This window comes from Cydia fagiglandana, chromosome 15 (assembly GCF_963556715.1).
Source record: "Cydia fagiglandana chromosome 15, ilCydFagi1.1, whole genome shotgun sequence".
Classification (NCBI taxonomy): domain Eukaryota; kingdom Metazoa; phylum Arthropoda; class Insecta; order Lepidoptera; family Tortricidae; genus Cydia; species Cydia fagiglandana.
The window spans coordinates 15,557,568-15,574,463 of NC_085946.1; the positions used below are offsets into that span (position 1 = coordinate 15,557,568).

General features: G+C 51.0%; 1 protein-coding gene across 1 annotated transcript; it reads left to right on the forward strand.

The window, feature by feature from the left end:
• Positions 1-83: 83 nt before the first annotated feature.
• LOC134671440 (chymotrypsin-2-like) lies at positions 84-16,292 on the forward strand. The gene is made up of 5 exons (XM_063529298.1): positions 84-253; positions 1,999-2,236; positions 3,056-3,290; positions 15,045-15,230; positions 16,127-16,292. The coding sequence occupies exons 1-5, from the start codon at positions 202-204 to the stop codon at positions 16,271-16,273; spliced, it is 858 nt and encodes a 285-aa protein (XP_063385368.1). The 5' UTR covers positions 84-201; the 3' UTR covers positions 16,274-16,292.
• Positions 16,293-16,896: the final 604 nt, after the last annotated feature.

Consider the following 16,896-nt stretch of genomic DNA (forward strand, 5'->3'; position numbering starts at 1 on the left):
CAGGCATGGAACGCCACATATGACGACACGTATGTGCTAATCATTTTCTATACTTTCCATTAAGAAAAAGATAAAAACTTAGTCATGTCATTGATTACAAATCAAGTATTCGGATTATCACCAGATAATTAGATATGGAAAGTTATAAATGGCGGGGTCGCGTCGGCCGAAAACAGACGCGGGTAGAATTCAGGAGGCATAATGGCGTACAAAATTGGAGTTTTGCTGATATCTCTCTTCGCTGGGAGTTTAGGTAAGTGCAGTTTGATTCATTACTAAAAATCAGAGTTAGACCAAGTGAAGTCTGCAACGATTTTGATAGCACTCGCAGTGCAAGTGTTACCTATTTACGCGTCACAATTTCTTAGAAGTTGATGTTTAACATAACACTTGCACTGTGCGTGTGCTAACAAAAACGTTGCAGACTTGTCTTGGTCTAACTCTACTTATTATCACTACTTATAAAAGTCCCCCACCGCGTCTGTTTGTTTGTATGTTCGCGAAAATCTCAAAAACTAATGAACGGGTTTTCATGCGGCTTTCACCTATCATTAGAGTGGTTTTTCAGGAAGGTTTAGGTGTATAATTTGTTAACCGATTCGTTGCTGATGACACGCCTGCCGTGTCATCTTATTCTATGGCGCATGGCACATGGACATGAAATGATTGTTCCGCGCCACAGCCAAAAGTTTTCGAAAATGGAACACGCAACGAATCGGTTAACCCGTGCGAAGCCGGGGCGGGTTGCTAGTACTCTATAAAGTCAAAGTTTATAAACACGTAGCATATACACATAGGGTGAACTTGTTATCTGACGTCGAAAGACTTAATAAAGTAAAATCGGCCATTATTTTTGAATTGCATACGAGGAATGACGTTCGCTCGAGCCTTGCGAATCACACACGTACAGTCGCCATCATATATATCGGAGCGGCCAAGGTGTTCACAATATCTGAACACGCACTCTAATGCCTGGACAATAGAGGCGTGCTCAGATATTTGTGAGCACCTTGGCCGCTCCGATATATATGATGGCGACTGTACATAGGTACAATATGTATAGGTCGTTGCACAAAAGTAAGCGCGATTTTTTTTGTGGAAATGTAGACAGTTCCTAGATGATGTAACTAATACATTACAAGCAAAAGTTACACACCTACCGCCACTTTTTCGCAAGTATATAGGTATTCAAATGAGCACGTGACGTTAAAAGCAAAAACACAATCACGCGGCCCCAAAATTATATTAAGTATTTATTTATTTATATCTCAGTAAGTATAAATTACAAATCACAGTTATAATCGAGCTTGATTTTTGTTAAGCCGTTGTGTAATCATAATCCATAGATAACACTGACGATTAATTAGTTGCTGATAAAAACGCAATAAACCCAAATTAGTCTATCATTGTTAACCTTTGAAATATTTCGTTATCGTAAGTAGGTAACACGCACGACGTCAACAATTTTATTTACCAACAAACGGGGTTTTGCAACATTAACAAGATATAAATTGTAATATATATGTAATAATATGCCTTTGCCAAAATACACCATACCTATTACACGATACAAGCCAATTTACAATTATCAGTAAATGATGTAAGATGTATCTTAGGCATCTTAGCGATAAAGCTCCAAATCACCGAAAAGCCTAATTTAAAGCAGGTAAAGTTGACGAAATACAAAGTGAGCAGATGTTGTTCAAAGTTCGAGAGATCGGCTCACTTTATATTTCAACCTTACCTATCCACGTGAGAAGTGAAACAAAATACCCTGCTACATATTAACCTACATTATAGACGGGTCTAACGCGAATTTTATTCAGTTACCTTGATTATACCCGACCCGTCCCGTCCCCTCCCGTCCGTCGTCCGTCGTCGTCCGTAACGGGTCGGGTTAGACCCGTCTATAATGTGAGTTAATATGTGTTCAAAACGCGAAAATTTAAAATATTATGAAATACCCTGCTGCTTTTGACAAATCCTTTCTCTTTCCAGCACTCCCCCACCTCCAAACTCCAGATGATTTGTCCATCTTCTTCGACCACACGGACCCGAGCGCCCGGATAGTGGGCGGGTCCCAAGCCCCAGAAGGCAGCGTACCCTACATGGTGGCGATGTCTCAGGGGCTGCTTATCCGCTCATTCATGTGCGGGGGCTCCGTCATTGGACCGAGGCACGTGCTGACGGCCGCGCACTGCATTGAAGCTGCCTTTAGCTTCGGAAGTCTGGCTACGTATGTATAATACCGTAAATTGTGCCTACTTTGGTCCAAAATTTAATAATAAGGGCCACCCCACATCTGGCGTCTTTCGAGCGTCGGTGTCTACAATTCTATGGCCGCTGCTCGACGCAACGTCGACGCAACATCGACGCAACTGCGCAGTGACGTAATTTTCCATAGCGCTGAGTGGCGCTGACCAGACGCCGACGCTCGAGGGACGCTAGATGTAGGGTGGCCCTAAAGGCGTCTAAATTATCGTGGGTATTTAGTTTTGGATGACTCTAAAACATTAAGGATATCAAAAAATATGTGTTGTTTATAGGTTCCAAATGTTATACTTAAATCTGATTTTTACACTTGAGACTATACCTAACTATCGTTTTACGAAAGATAAATCTGCGTATCAATGCTCTACCTAATGACTACTTTTGCAAATAATTACTTAGTAATAAAATAGTAGCGATACTTACTCGTTACTCAGCCAAAGGACCCGTCGGCGAATCGTCTGCGAAATGAGCCGATCCCTCGAACAAGTTTGACCAAGATCGGCTCACTAGGTATATTTCGTCAACTTTCGTCATCATCATCATCTCGGCCATAAGACGTCCACTGCTGAACATAGGCCTCCCCCTTGGATCTCCAGACGTGCCGGTTGGAAGCGACCCGCATCCAGCGTCTTGCGGCGACCTTAATAAGGTCGTCTGTCCATCTTGTGGGTGGACGTCCTACGCTGCGCTTGCTAGTCCGTGGTCTCAATTCGAGCACTTTTCGACCCCATCGGCCATTTTCTTTGCGTGCAATGTGACCTACTAGTTAAGTTCATCTTTCCAGCTCTCTCCGCGTGACCGTGGGCACCAACCGCTGGAACCTCGGCGGGCAAACGTACGCCCTGGAGCGCAACGTCACCCACCAGCACTACGTGTCCAACATCATCAAGAATGACATAGGGCTGCTGGTGACGACGACGGACATCGTGTTCTCGAGCACCGTGGTGCCTGTGGCGCTGGCGTTCGACGAGGCCGGCGCCGGTGTTGCCGCTAGGGTCGCGGGATGGGGCAGGATCAGGGTGAGTGATCCCACGAGGAGATTATCGATATGATAACGAGCAGACGTACTCCCTGGAACGGAACGTCACCAGCACTACTTGGAGATCAAGAATTACATCGGTCTGCTGGTGACGACGACGGACATGGTGTTCTCGAGCACCGTGAGGCCTGTGGCGCTGGCGTTCGACGAGGCCGGCCCCGGTGTGGCGGCCAGGGTTGCCGGATGGGGCAGGATCAGGGTAAGTTTTATAACCCAGCCGGTATGTCACCTTTTTTGCTTTGCGGACTTGCTGGGTGATATGCTGCTGTGTGTCTATTACACGGGGCACAAGTAAAAGTACTAGAGTTGACAAACACCGCAATCTGTCAGATAGATTTCCCGTTCCTCAAGAGATAATATAAAAATTTTACCTTCCAATAAAAATATTATTATGTTTCCTATCCACATCGGATATCTTCATTGAGAGAGTAACGCGATCGTTGACCAATGATGCCGCTAGCGTCTATGTAGTCGCTCCGCCCCACGCCGTGACGTAGTTCCGCTTCCACTTCCTGCGAACCGTTGCTCGCTTCCCGCCACTCGCCACCGCCATGTCATTGTTGAGGAGAAGTACCGTCGGCATAAAAGTAGCCTAGTAGCCTGCCAGGAAGGCATTACTCAGATATCCGATGTGGATAGGAAACATAATAATAATTTTATTGGAAGGTAAAATTTTTATATTATGTGTTCCGTACTCCACATCGGATATCTTCATTGAGAGAGTAACGCGATCGTTGACCAATGATGCCGCTAGCGTCTATGTAGTCGCTCCGCCCCACGCCGTGACGTAGTTCCGCTTCCACTTCCTGCGAACCGTTGCTCGCTCCCCGCTACTCGCCACCGCCATGTCATTGTTTCGTCGACCGTCTCGACCGATGGTCCGCAAATATTTTTTGCGTATATTTTTGCAGCATGGTGCTTTAACATTTCCGATCCAAAGCTCGGTCGATTAAATAGTGAGATATGGCAGAGATCGCCACTATTAGTCTTTTGGCGGTCTCGCGATCGAAGTCATCGAACGGTGCTTTTCGATTCTACCCACTTTTTTCTCGCTAAATTAATTTTCACATTCCATGCTGCTAAAATCGTTACCGTTAACTCGCATTTTCGAGATCGAAGTAGGAAGTGCGTCAGTGGTTTTTGTTAACAAGTGGTAACAAGTCGCTCCGCATCGGAGAGGGAACGCGCGGTCATCGTGCCTGCGGCGGCGGCGGCGGCGCCCGGGCGGCGCGGCGGCGGACGGCCTGCGCGCGCCGCTGTCGGGTGCCGCGCTTCGCCGATAAGGAGGTTTGGATTGTCTCGAACCATCCGGTGAGCCAGTTTAAGATATTCTAATTTTATTGGCGTTCAGAAGTTACTTCGTCACTCGCGGAGGGTTCTCAGGCAGTAGCCTGGGAGTACCTCGTGTTGTTAGTTGCGGCGCGACCGGGGCGCCCCGTCCCCCGGCGCGGGGGCGCGGGCCCGGCGCCCGCCCCCGCCCGCGCGCGCCGCGTCTTCTGCTGTCGTCCAAGGTGACTCCGAGACACCGCGACGCTGCGGGCCACGGTGGACGCCTCCAGTTCGCAGGACTCGGCGAGACGTCACACGCCCGCTCCTGTTACTGCAGTCGCGGTGCGGACGCCTCCAATCCGCGGGACTCCGAGAGACGTCACACGCCCGCTCCTGTTACTGCAGTCGCGGTGCGGACGCCTCCAGTCCGCGGGACTCCGAGAGACGTCACACGCCCGCTCCTGTTGCTGCAGTCGCGGTGCGGACGCCTCCAGTCCGCGGGACCCCGAGAGACGTCACACGCCCGCTCCTGTTGCTGCAGTCGCGGTGCGGACGCCTCCAGTCCGCGGGACTCCGAGAGACGTCACACGCCCGCTCCTGTTGCTGCAGTCGCGGTGCGGACGCCTCCAGTCCGCGGGACTCCGAGAGGCGTCACACGCCCGCTCCTGTTGCTGCAGTCGCGGTGCGGACGCCTCCAGTCCGCGGGACTCCGAGAGACGTCACACGCCCGCTCCTGTTGCTGCAGTCACGGTGCGGACGCCTCCAGTCCGCGAGACGCCCGCTCCTATTGCTGCAGTTGCGGTGCGGACGCTTCCAGTCCAGCGGGACTCCGAGAGATCCGCGTGGCTCTGCGAGACGTCACACGCCCGCTCCTGCAGCTGCGGGCGCATCGCGGGTGGATCGCGCCAAGGTGAAGGCGGACCGCTTCTGCGTCCCGACTGCTCGAGCGGAAGGAAGGTAAGTTACGTGTAAGCAGTGGAAATGCTACGAGTACAGCGACGATCGCCGCGTTGGTTGCCGCCCGTCATGACGTCGCTGGTGACCTACGCGCCGGTGGTGGCCACCACGATGGCACCGCCGAGGGCAACAGCGTCGCCGTGATGATGCGTGCAGCTACGAGCCTAGCCATCGGCGCCTCCCGTGCCGGTAACGTCCGTCACGCGCACCGGCGCCTGTCGAGCTGGCCGCCACGACGGCGCCTCTCGCACCTGAGCCTGGCGACGGTGGCCGCCATGATGGCGCCGCCCGCTCGATGACGCCGCCTGCCCCCCGAGCTGGCCGCCACGATGGCGCCTCTCGCATTACGCATCGACGCGGCGGCGGCGACTGCCACAATGGCGCTGCCCGCCACGATGATGCCGCCCGCCACGATGGCACCACCACCTGCGCACTGGCGCCTCTCGAGCTGGCCGCCACGATGGCGCCTCTCGCCTCACAGCAGTGCCTCCCAGACCAGCCAGCCAGACGGCGACCGCCTCATGCACCGGTGCCTCCCGAGCTGGCCGCCACGATGGCGCCTCTCGCCGCACGCACCGGCGCCTCCCGAGCCGGTGGCGGCGGCCGCCACGATAGAGCCGCCCGCCTCACGCGACAACGCTTCTAGAGCGGGCCGCCACTATGGGTCCTCGCCTCACGCACCAGCGCTTCCCGAACCAGTGGCGGCCGCCATGAGCCGCCCGGCCTCAGGCACCGGTGCCCCCCCCCCCCCCCCCCCGAGCCGGCCGCCACGATGGCGCCCCTAGCTTCACGCACCGGCGCCTCCCGAGCGGCGGCGGTTGCCACAATCACGCCGATGCTGTCCACCGATGCTGCAACTACGACGATGTCGTCCCTTGCTCGCTGGGCGCCACAGTATCAGTTTTGTCCTGTCCACATGGTTCCATTGAGGTACGCAGGCGCCTATAGCTATGGTGCAGGTATAGGTATGGTATGGTACAGCACGAACAGACCGCTAAACTCTTGGTTTCGGTTAAAGAATCCTCCGGCGACGGCAGACAAGGTCGTAAAGAGCCCCGTCCTAGCGCGGCTCGACTGCCCGGAGTTGAAAGCGGTAAGATATGTCGATACTCAGAGGAAAATACGTCGTGTTCCCGGGTTTCATAAAGGTGCTGATCGACTTCGCTGTGTCGCTTCGAAATTCCTACGACTTCTCGAGGCCATGGAGTGGTCCAACCGGAGAACAGCTAGCGACAAGGCCCTGTGCGACCGCTCGAAACCGAGGTGAAAGGCATCGAAAAGGTCTGCAGACTTCACATAATTATCTCTGCTTGCTCGCGCTCTCCAGCTTAAGTTCCGTCTTACAAAGACGAACTCGTGCGAAAAGCCATAATAAACAAAATGGGACAAATAAACCCGCTGCGCCTGAACAAGCTTGAGTTTCCGGTGCTAAGAGAAAGGGGCCAGGAGGACTCCAGCAGTTTACATCTGTCTGTATTCGACTTTATCGAAACAGTTTTGTTACGCAAAGCGCCAAAATCGATTTTAGACTTGATTTCATCAGTTCGATTTCCTTAAAAGCATGCTATTAACTCGATGCCCTATACTAACTCGATATAGGGTGTCTCTTCGGATAAAGCTAATTAGACCATCACGCTCCTAGACATCACGTGGGACACGCGGCACAACACACCGATTGAAAGTTTTCTTTTTCGCGACATACAGGCCTGCCTTGCTGCAGAGTTTCTCGCAGAAATGAGACTCAATGCCTTCTGTTCAGTCTCAAATTCGCAAACTTTAGTTCATGGAGGAAGGTGAAGCCTTCGCAGTCCCCAGCAACACGGAGCTGCCGAAAGCCTCGCACCACTTTCTTCCTCATCTTATGCAAGCAGTCCGTTACAATCTCCAATATTGGTAGACAATGTACGAGGTAAGGCCCTCTCAGCGAAGAGTAACCGTTAACGGGCCGCATCTGCAGCGCTGACGACAGAAGTGTAAACATACAACCGCACCGGTACAGTATACATAAAACGACGGCGACACTACATCCCTTCCGTTACTACGGTTGTCGCAAAAACTGCTGATGCCAGCAGATCGTCTACAGGTCGCGCTGGTTGCTTGCTACTTGCCAGGTCGGTACAACCCCCGAGGGCGACGGTTTATCAAGAAGTCACTGCGCGCCCGAGTGGCAGCTGCGCCCAGCAGCCGCCGAGACTGTCTTCGCCTGACAGGCGCCTTGTTGGCCGGCCTCCGCTTTCGAGAGCCCTCGCACTGTGCCACGGTATTTCTTAACAGACTCATTGAACTGCTACCACGACCTTTGACAGCTGCCTGTGAGACTTGGCATGGATGTCTCCACCTCCCAGCCTAGTCTGTGTACTGCGACGGCGTGATAAGGAGTCTTAAAGTAGCTGTGGTAAGCTTGCAATTTACTGGCGGTCCTAGTGAACACAACGTCAGACCGCCCTCCCTTACGAGTCAACGACCTTAAGAATGAGGCGTAGCTCCTGTCAGATAGGACGCTCCAACACCGAGCTGGCGGGATCAGGAGTGACGTCCGCTACTGGCGTGACTGGCGCATGCATATAACATGCCAAGGTCTAACGCTACGTAGCGAACGAAACGCAACTGTCACTGTCTCACTAATATGGAAGAACCGGATATTCCCGATTCCGGTACTGTGTTTGTATAGAAAACAGTAACGGGAGCCCCTAGATCGTCCCCTTGTCTAGGCTGCATGTACGGCCACAATGTAGAAACGGTCTTTATGGTGCATCAAAAATAAGATCAACTGCCAGGTACCTCTATCCAGTGAAGTAGCGAGCTATCTCAGACGTCTATTTCTATTATCCATGTTAGCTTTCAGAACGATATTCGTTCATAAGCCTCTCACAAGTGCTGTGTATGAACCACTATCGGACACTATGCCTTCTTCCAACGCCATTAATAGCGAGACCAGCGCCTCCCAAAGCACCAGCTTGGGACGCGAGACATCTACTTGCCCTAATTTAAATAGCCCTACAACGTTAGGTACGTTAGAAGAAGTACGATAGAATAGCTGCCGCACTTTTGCTGTTAGCATCAGGCCGCAGGGTCAATGACCTTACTCTACTACACTGTAGCCCGGGCAATTACATAGATAACTTTAACGCTATTATTTTGTGTCCGAAATTCGGCTCTAAACCAGATAACGTGTCTTACCGACTGGACTCTTAGAAGCTCCGGAATAAAGTATAGACCCAGTATAAGTAGGTAGTCTGGGTACGTCACCTTGCGAGAATTACACAAAATGTTAGGGGACACTTCGCTTATTTCTTTCAGCCACAGTCTCATCCAAGCCGGCCTCGCCTACGATTGCTTTCGATCCACGATGTACTTAAGAACTAAATTGGCTGGAAAGCTATTCACTTAGCGATATTTTCGCTTAAAATGTTAATTGGGAACATGACTCGCCGAGATTCTGCGGATCGGATGCGATTTCGAATGAGAATCCTCTTAAACCAGTTTAACGTCAGATTCGAACCTGAGATTACAGTTTCAATTCTCAATTTCCTGTAATTCACATTATAAGGAGTCACTGTGATTTCATGGGTTGCAATATGGTGTATACATATTTATTCTTTCTCTGAGTTCTATGACAGTAGGTGTAGCCCTATCGCTTGCGCGCCCGCTAACTCGCCACCAGGAGATAATAAACAGGTCTCAATGAAGATATCCGATGTGGAGTACGGAACACATAATATACAAATTTTACCTTCCAATAAAATTATTATTATGTTTCCTATCCACATCGGATATCTGAGTAATGCCTTCCTGCAGGCTTCTAGGCTACTTTTATGCCGACGGTACTTCTCCTCAACAATGACATGGCGGTGGCGAGTAGCGGGGAGCGAGCAACGGTTCGCAGGAAGTGGAAGCGGAACTACGTCACGGCGTGGGGCGGAGCGACTACATAGACGCTAGCGGCATCATTGGTCAACGATCGCGTTACTCTCTCAATGAAGATATCCGATGTGGATAGGAAACATAATAATAATTTTATTGGAAGGTAAAATTTGTATATTATGTGTTCCGTACTCCACATCGGATATCTTCATTGAGACCTGTTTATTATCTCCTGGTGGCGAGTTAGCGGGCGCGCAAGCGATAGGGCTACACCTACTGTCATAGAACTCAGAGAACGAATAAATATGTATACACCATATTGCAACCCATGAAATCACAGTGACTCGTTATAATGTGAATTACAGGAAATTGAGAATTGAAATTGTAATCTCAGGTTCGAAACTGGTTTAAGAGAATTCTCATTCGAAATCGCATCCGATCCGCAGAATCTCGGCGAGTCATGTTCCCAATTAACATAAGCGAAAATATCGCTAAGTGAATAGCTTTCCAGCCAATTTAGTTATTAAGTACATCGTGGATCAAAAGCAATCGTAGGCGAGGCCGGTTGGATGAGACTGTGGCTGAAAGAAATAAGCGAAGTGTCCCCTAACATTTTGTGTAATTCTCGCAAGGTGACGTACCCAGACTACCTACTTATACTGGGTCTATACTTTATTCCGGAGCTTCTAAGAGTCCAGTCGGTAAGACACGTTATCTGGTTTAGAGCCGAATTTCGGACACAAAATAATAGCGTTAAAGTTATCTATGTAATTGCCCGGGCTACAGTGTAGTAGAGTAAGGTCATTGACCCTGCTGCCTGATGCTAACAGCAAAAGTGCGGCAGCTATTCTATCGTACTTCTTCTAACGTACCTTACGTTGTAGGGCTATTTAAATTAGGGCAAGTAGATGTCTCGCGTCCCAAGCTGGTGCTTTGGGAGGCGCTGGTCTCGCTATTAATGGCGTTGGAAGAAGGCATAGTGTCCGATAGTGGTTCATACACAGCACTTGTGAGAGGCTTATGAACGAGTATCGTTCTGAAAGCTAACATGGATAATAGAAATAGACGTCTGAGATAGCTCGCTACTTCACTGGATAGAGGTACCTGGCAGTTGATCTTATTTTTGATGCACCATAAAGACCGTTTCTACATTGTGGCCGTACATGCAGCCTAGACAAGGGGACGATCTAGGGGCTCCCGTTACTGTTTTCTATACAAACACAGTACCGGAATCGGGAATATCCGGTTCTTCCATATTAGTGAGACAGTGACAGTTGCGTTTCGTTCGCTACGTAGCGTTAGACCTTGGCATGTTATATGCATGCGCCAGTCACGCCAGTAGCGGACGTCACTCCTGATCCCGCAAGCTCGGTGTTGGAGCGTCCTATCTGACAGGAGCTACGCCTCATTCTTAAGGTCGTTGACTCGTAAGGGAGGGCGGTCTGACGTTGTGTTCACTAGGACCGCCAGTAAATTGCAAGCTTACCACAGCTGCTTTAAGACTCCTTATCACGCCGTCGCAGTACACAGACTAGGCTGGGAGGTGGAGACATCCATGCCAAGTCTCACAGGCAGCTGTCAAAGGTCGTGGTAGCAGTTCAATGAGTCTGTTAAGAAATACCGTGGCACAGTGCGAGGGCTCTCGAAAGCGGAGGCCGGCCAACAAGGCGCCTGTCAGGTGAAGACAGTCTCGGCGGCTGCTGGGCGCAGCTGCCACTCGGGCGCGCAGTGACTTCTTGATAAACCGTTGCCCTCGGGGGTCGTACCGACCTGGCAAGTAGCAAGCAACCAGCGCGACCTGTAGACGATCTGCTGGCATCAGCAGTTTTTGCGACAGCCGTAGTAACGGAAGGGATGTAGTGTCGTCGTCGTTTTATGTATACTGTACCGGTGCGGTTGTATGTTTACACTTCTGTCGTCAGCGCTGCAGATGCGGCCCGTTAACGGTTACTCTTCGCTGAAAGGGCCTTACCTCGTACATTGTCTACCAATATTGGAGATTGTAACGGACTGCTTGCATAAGATGAGGAAGAAAGTGGTGCGAGGCTTTCGGCAGCTCCGTGTTGCTGGGGACTGCGAAGGCTTCACCTTCCTCCATGAACTAAAGTTTGCGAATTTGAGACTGAACAGAAGGCATTGAGTCTCATTTCTGCGAGAAACTCTGCAGCAAGGCAGGCCTGTATGTCGCGAAAAAGAAAACTTTCAATCGGTGTGTTGTGCCGCGTGTCCCACGTGATGTCTAGGAGCGTGATGGTCTAATTCGCTTTATCCGAAGAGACACCCTATATCGAGTTAGTATAGGGCATCGAGTTAGTAGCATGCTTTTAAGGAAATCGAACTGATGAAATCAAGTCTAAAATCGATTTTGGCGCTTTGCGTAACAAAACTGTTTCGATAAAGTCGAATACAGACAGATGGAAACTGCTGGAGTCCTCCTGGCCCCTTTCTCTTAGCACTGGAAACTCAAGCTTGTTCAGGCGCAGCGGGTTTATTTGTCCCATTTTGTTTATTATGGCTTTTCGCACGAGTTCGTCTTTGTAAGACGGAACTTAAGCTGGAGAGCGCGAGCAAGCAGAGATAATTATGTGAAGTCTGCAGACCTTTTCGATGCCTTTCACCTCGGTTTCGAGATGTCGCACAGGGCCTTGTCGCTAGCTGTTCTCTGGTTGGACCACTCCATGGCCTCGAGAAGTCGTAGGAGCTTCGAAGCGACACAGCGAAGCGATCAGCACCTTTATGAAGCCCGGGAACACGACGTATTTTCCTCTGAGTATCGACATATCTTACCGCTTTCAACTCCGGGCAGTCGAGCCGCGCTAGGACGGGGCTCTTTACGACCTTGTCTGCCGTCGCCGGAGGATTCTTTAACCGAAACCAAGAGCTTAGCGGTCTGTTCGTGCTGTACCATACCATACCTATACCTGCACCATAGCTATAGGCGCCTGCGTACCTCAATGGAACCATGTGGACAGGACAAAACTGATACTGTGGCGCCCAGCGAGCAAGGGACGACATCGTCGTAGTTGCAGCATCGGTGGGCAGCATCGGCGTGATTGTGGCAACCGCCGCCGCTCGGGAGGCGCCGGTGCGTGAAGCTAGGGGCCATCGTGGCGGCCGGCTCGGGGGGGGGGGGGGGGGGGGCACCGGTGCCTGAGGCCGGGCGGTTCATGGCGGCCGCCACTGGTTCGGGAAGCGCTGGTGCGTGAGGCGAGGACCCATAGTGGCGGCCCGCTCTAGAGGCGTTGTCGCGTGAGGCGGGCGGCTCCATCGTGGCGGCCGCCGCCACCGGCTCGGGAGGCGCCGGTGCGTGCGGCGAGAGGCGCCATCGTGGCGGCCAGCTCGGGAGGCACCGGTGCATGAGGCGGTCGCCGTCTGGCTGGCTGGTCTGGGAGGCACTGCTGTGAGGCGAGAGGCGCCATCGTGGCGGCCAGCTCGAGAGGCGCCAGTGCGCAGGTGGTGGTGCCATCGTGGCGGGCGGCATCATCGTGGCGGGCAGCGCCATTGTGGCAGCCGCCGCCGCCGCGTCGATGCGTAATGCGAGAGGCGCCATCGTGGCGGCCAGCTCGGGGGGCAGGCGGTGTCATCGAGCGGGCGGCGCCATCATGGCGGCCACCGTCGCCAGGCTCAGGTGCGAGAGGCGCCGTCGTGGCGGCCAGCTCGACAGGCGCCGGTGCGCGTGACGGACGTTACCGGCACGGGAGGCGCCGATGGCTAGGCTCGTAGTTGCACGCATCATCACGGCGACGCTGTTGCCCTCGGCGGTGCCATCGTGGTGGCCACCACCGGCGCGTAGGTCACCAGCGACGTCATGACGGCCGGCAACCAACGCGGCGATCGTCGCTGTACTCGTAGCATTTCCACTGCTTACACGTAACTTACCTTCCTTCCGCTCGAGCAGTCGGGACGCAGAAGCGGTCCGCCTTCACCTTGGCGCGATCCACCCGCGATGCGCCCGCAGCTGCAGGAGCGGGCGTGTGACGTCTCGCAGAGCCACGCGGATCTCTCGGAGTCCCGCTGGACTGGAAGCGTCCGCACCGCAACTGCAGCAATAGGAGCGGGCGTAGCAACAGGAGCGGGCGTGTGACGTCTCTCGGAGTCCCGCGGACTGGAGGCGTCCGCACCGCGACTGCAGCAACAGGAGCCTGCGCCGGGGGACGGGGCGCCCCGGTCGCGCCGCAACTAACAACACGAGGTACTCCCAGGCTACTGCCTGAGAACCCTCCGCGAGTGACGAAGTAACTTCTGAACGCCAATAAAATTAGAATATCTTAAACTGGCTCACCGGATGGTTCGAGACAATCCAAACCTCCTTATCGGCGAAGCGCGGCACCCGAAAGCAGCGCGCGCGGCCGTCCGCCGCCGCGCCGCCCGGGCGCCGCCGCCGCCGCCGCAGGCACGATGACCGCGCGTTCCCTCTCCGATGCGGAGCGACTTGTTACCACTTGTTAACAAAAACCACTGACGCACTTCCTACTTCGATCTCGAAAATGCGAGTTAACGGTAACGATTTTAGCAGCATGGAATGTGAAAATTAATTTAGCAAGAAAAAAGTGGGTAGAATCGAAAAGCACCGTTCGATGACTTCGATCGCGAGACCGCCAAAAGACTAATAGTGGCGATCTCTGCCATATCTCACTATTTAATCGACCGAGCTTTGGATCGGAAATGTTAAGAGCCCTTCAACGTGCACACTAGCGCCACAGCTAAATAATCGTGATTATTTAAATTTAACGAAAGATATTGAAAAAAGGGGGCCGCTACGGACTGTATTGTGTATTTAAGTACCTTTTGAATACATCAAACTAGTTTTTATGTTGCTGGTTTCGTCGATCTAGGAACTCAAAAGAAAAACGGCCGTTTTAACTTTGGACGCATAGATTGCCGAATCCAGCAACATAAAAACTAGTTTGATGTATTCAAAAGGTACTTAAATACACAATACAGTCCGTAGCGGCCCCCTTTTTTCAATATCTTTCGTTAAATTTAAATAATCTCGATTATTTAGCTGTGGCGCTAGTGTGCACGTTGAAGGGCTCTTAAAGCACCATGCTGCAAAAATATACGCAAAAAATATTTGCGGACCATCGGTCAAGACGGTCGACGAACAATGACATGGCGGTGGCGAGTGGCGGGAAGCGAGCAACGGTTCGCAGGAAGTGGAAGCGGAACTACGTCACGGCGTGGGGCGGAGCGACTACATAGACGCTAGCGGCATCATTGGTCAACGATCGCGTTACTCTCTCAATGAAGATATCCGATGTGGAGTACGGAACACATAATATATTAGAACTCATTTCGACTTTGCCACGAGAAGGCGCCCGGCTCTGGAGCGAGCAAAGCACACCCCGAACGTAACGTAAGGCTCTGCCCGCCTATTTAACATTAGGGCGACGCAGACGCCCGGCACTGAAGAGCGCGAAGCGCGCCCTCAATATCACGCTTAGCTCGATACTTTAGCATAAAACTCGTAGGCGGCCGGCACTGAAGCGCGCGCATTGCGCCCCAAACTTCGGGGTTTCTCCGACTTTTTAACATAACAGACGGCATGTGTTGTTATACTCTAGCAAGAAATAGACAAACTGGAAGATTTATTTTCTAGCAAAAATACTGAAGAGTTAAAATAAGACACTAAAAATTTCCACAGGCAGGAGGCGCTATCTCCACCGTGCTCCTAGAGTTGTACACGGAAACCATCGACAACCAGCTCTGCGTGGATGAAGCGGCGAAAGCTGCCATAGACTGGAAGGAACTATACAACGTGGACGCACCTCCCGTTGACCCTGTCCTCGAGATCTGCACCTTCCACTCTGAAGGACACGGCAATTGCAATGTAAGTTCTTTCTTTTCCTTTTCCTTCGCTTACACTCTAAAGAAGCCAAGCGTGTAAGTAGCAGAGCTAGCAGCCTTGGAGTTCGATCAACAGTACAACCTCCCGTTGATGATGATGCTCGATATCTGCAACTTCCACTCTCACGGTCATGGTAATTGCATTGTAAGGTCTTTCTTAGCTTTCCTTTGGTTACACTCTAAAGATGATGATGGGGTTCTTTCGACACCTTCTATTCTGGAGAGTATGAGGGGCTTTTTCGCCTTTCGGCTTTGAAAGCTGTTGCGGTTCTCGCCCCACCGCTGTGGATTTGTCGTATGTATCGTTTATTTGGGGACGATTGGGAGTCAGTTAGAGTTAGACACTTGAAAGATGCCAAGCGTAGATGAAGCAGAGAAAGCATCCATAGAGTTCGAGTTGCTATACAATTGTGAGGACACCTCCCGTTAATCCAATCCTCGAGACCTGCACCTTCCACTCTCACGGACACGGTAATTGTAATGTGAGTTCATCCTATGGGGTTGGCAACTGTCAAAGGTTTGCATAGATGGCGTCATCATAGCTTGCCCCTTTTTCTTTGAAATTTGGCTTAAAGGGCCGGCATCCAGGGAACTAAAAAAACAAAAATTTGACACAATTCTAGGGATTGACAGGGCAAGCTATGATGGCGCCATCTGCTAAAATCTTCCACCGGCCAACCCCATTGAGAGAGGGACTCTCTTGATTTTCGGAAGATTCGTTGAATCATTGCGTTGCGCCCTTCTTAAGATTTCTTGCGCTCAGTTTTGAGCCGCTATGGCGAGGCTTACCTAAGTCCGCCAAATGTTTAAATACGCCACTTTCACCCTATTTAAATTATACTTATTTAAAAATAACCCTATAATCTTATTTTCTTTCAGGGCGACTCCGGCAGCGCGCTAGTGCGGACAGACACCCAGCAGCAGATTGGCATAGTCTCGTGGGGCTTCCCTTGCGCGGTCGGCGCACCCGACATGTTCGTACGTGTCAGCGCGTATAGGCACTGGATATTCGAGAATGCCGTGTAATGACGACCTTATTGGCTTAGCAATACGGTTCAAATTTAAATAACACTTGTGTGTGGTATTACAAATCATACCTACCTATCTTGCGCATTTTTTTTCGGTCTGGTCATCGTCAAAATATTTTCAGCTTTATATTATGAAATGGGTATAATATGGGTACAATTATAAATAAAATAGTTCGTTTACTTTTTTATATAATAATAATAATACACAGCAACAAAAAACAAAACAAAGCATTTATAACAAAATTGACTAGCTACTTATTACTTGGGTCATACTCAAAGTTTCTGGATTCTGATATATGAGACGACTTATTTTTTCTAAGTGGCCAGTCCAGGAATTTTCAGTATGACCTAAGTACCTACCAGACATCATAATTTTTATAGCATTTTCGGTGCAGCGGAGTTGTGTTGTTAACGGAATTGGTATAAGCAATTTCAACCCTGATGATTAATTATGTTAATATTAACCTTAATTTACCATTTCAGTTGGAATTAGGTATACATTTATACCAATTCCGTTAAGACCACTCCGCTGCACCAAAAATGCTATAAAATTACGGTGTCTGCTCATCACAGTTATATTCTGACAGTGGGAAGAAAAAACAGAAAAGTAACACTACCCAA

What these genes read in the sequence shown, in the direction of transcription:
- LOC134671440 (XM_063529298.1), top strand. Translation starts at nt 202, where the DNA reads ATGGCGTACAAAATTGGAGTTTTGCTGATATCTCTCTTCGCTGGGAGT. An exon ending in TCTCTTCGCTGGGAGTTTAG is followed by an intron (nt 254 to 1,998) that starts GTAAGTGCAGTT and finishes TTCTCTTTCCAG; the next exon opens with CACTCCCCCACCTCCAAACT. An exon ending in CGGGATGGGGCAGGATCAGG is followed by an intron (nt 3,291 to 15,044) that starts GTGAGTGATCCC and finishes AAATTTCCACAG; the next exon opens with GCAGGAGGCGCTATCTCCAC.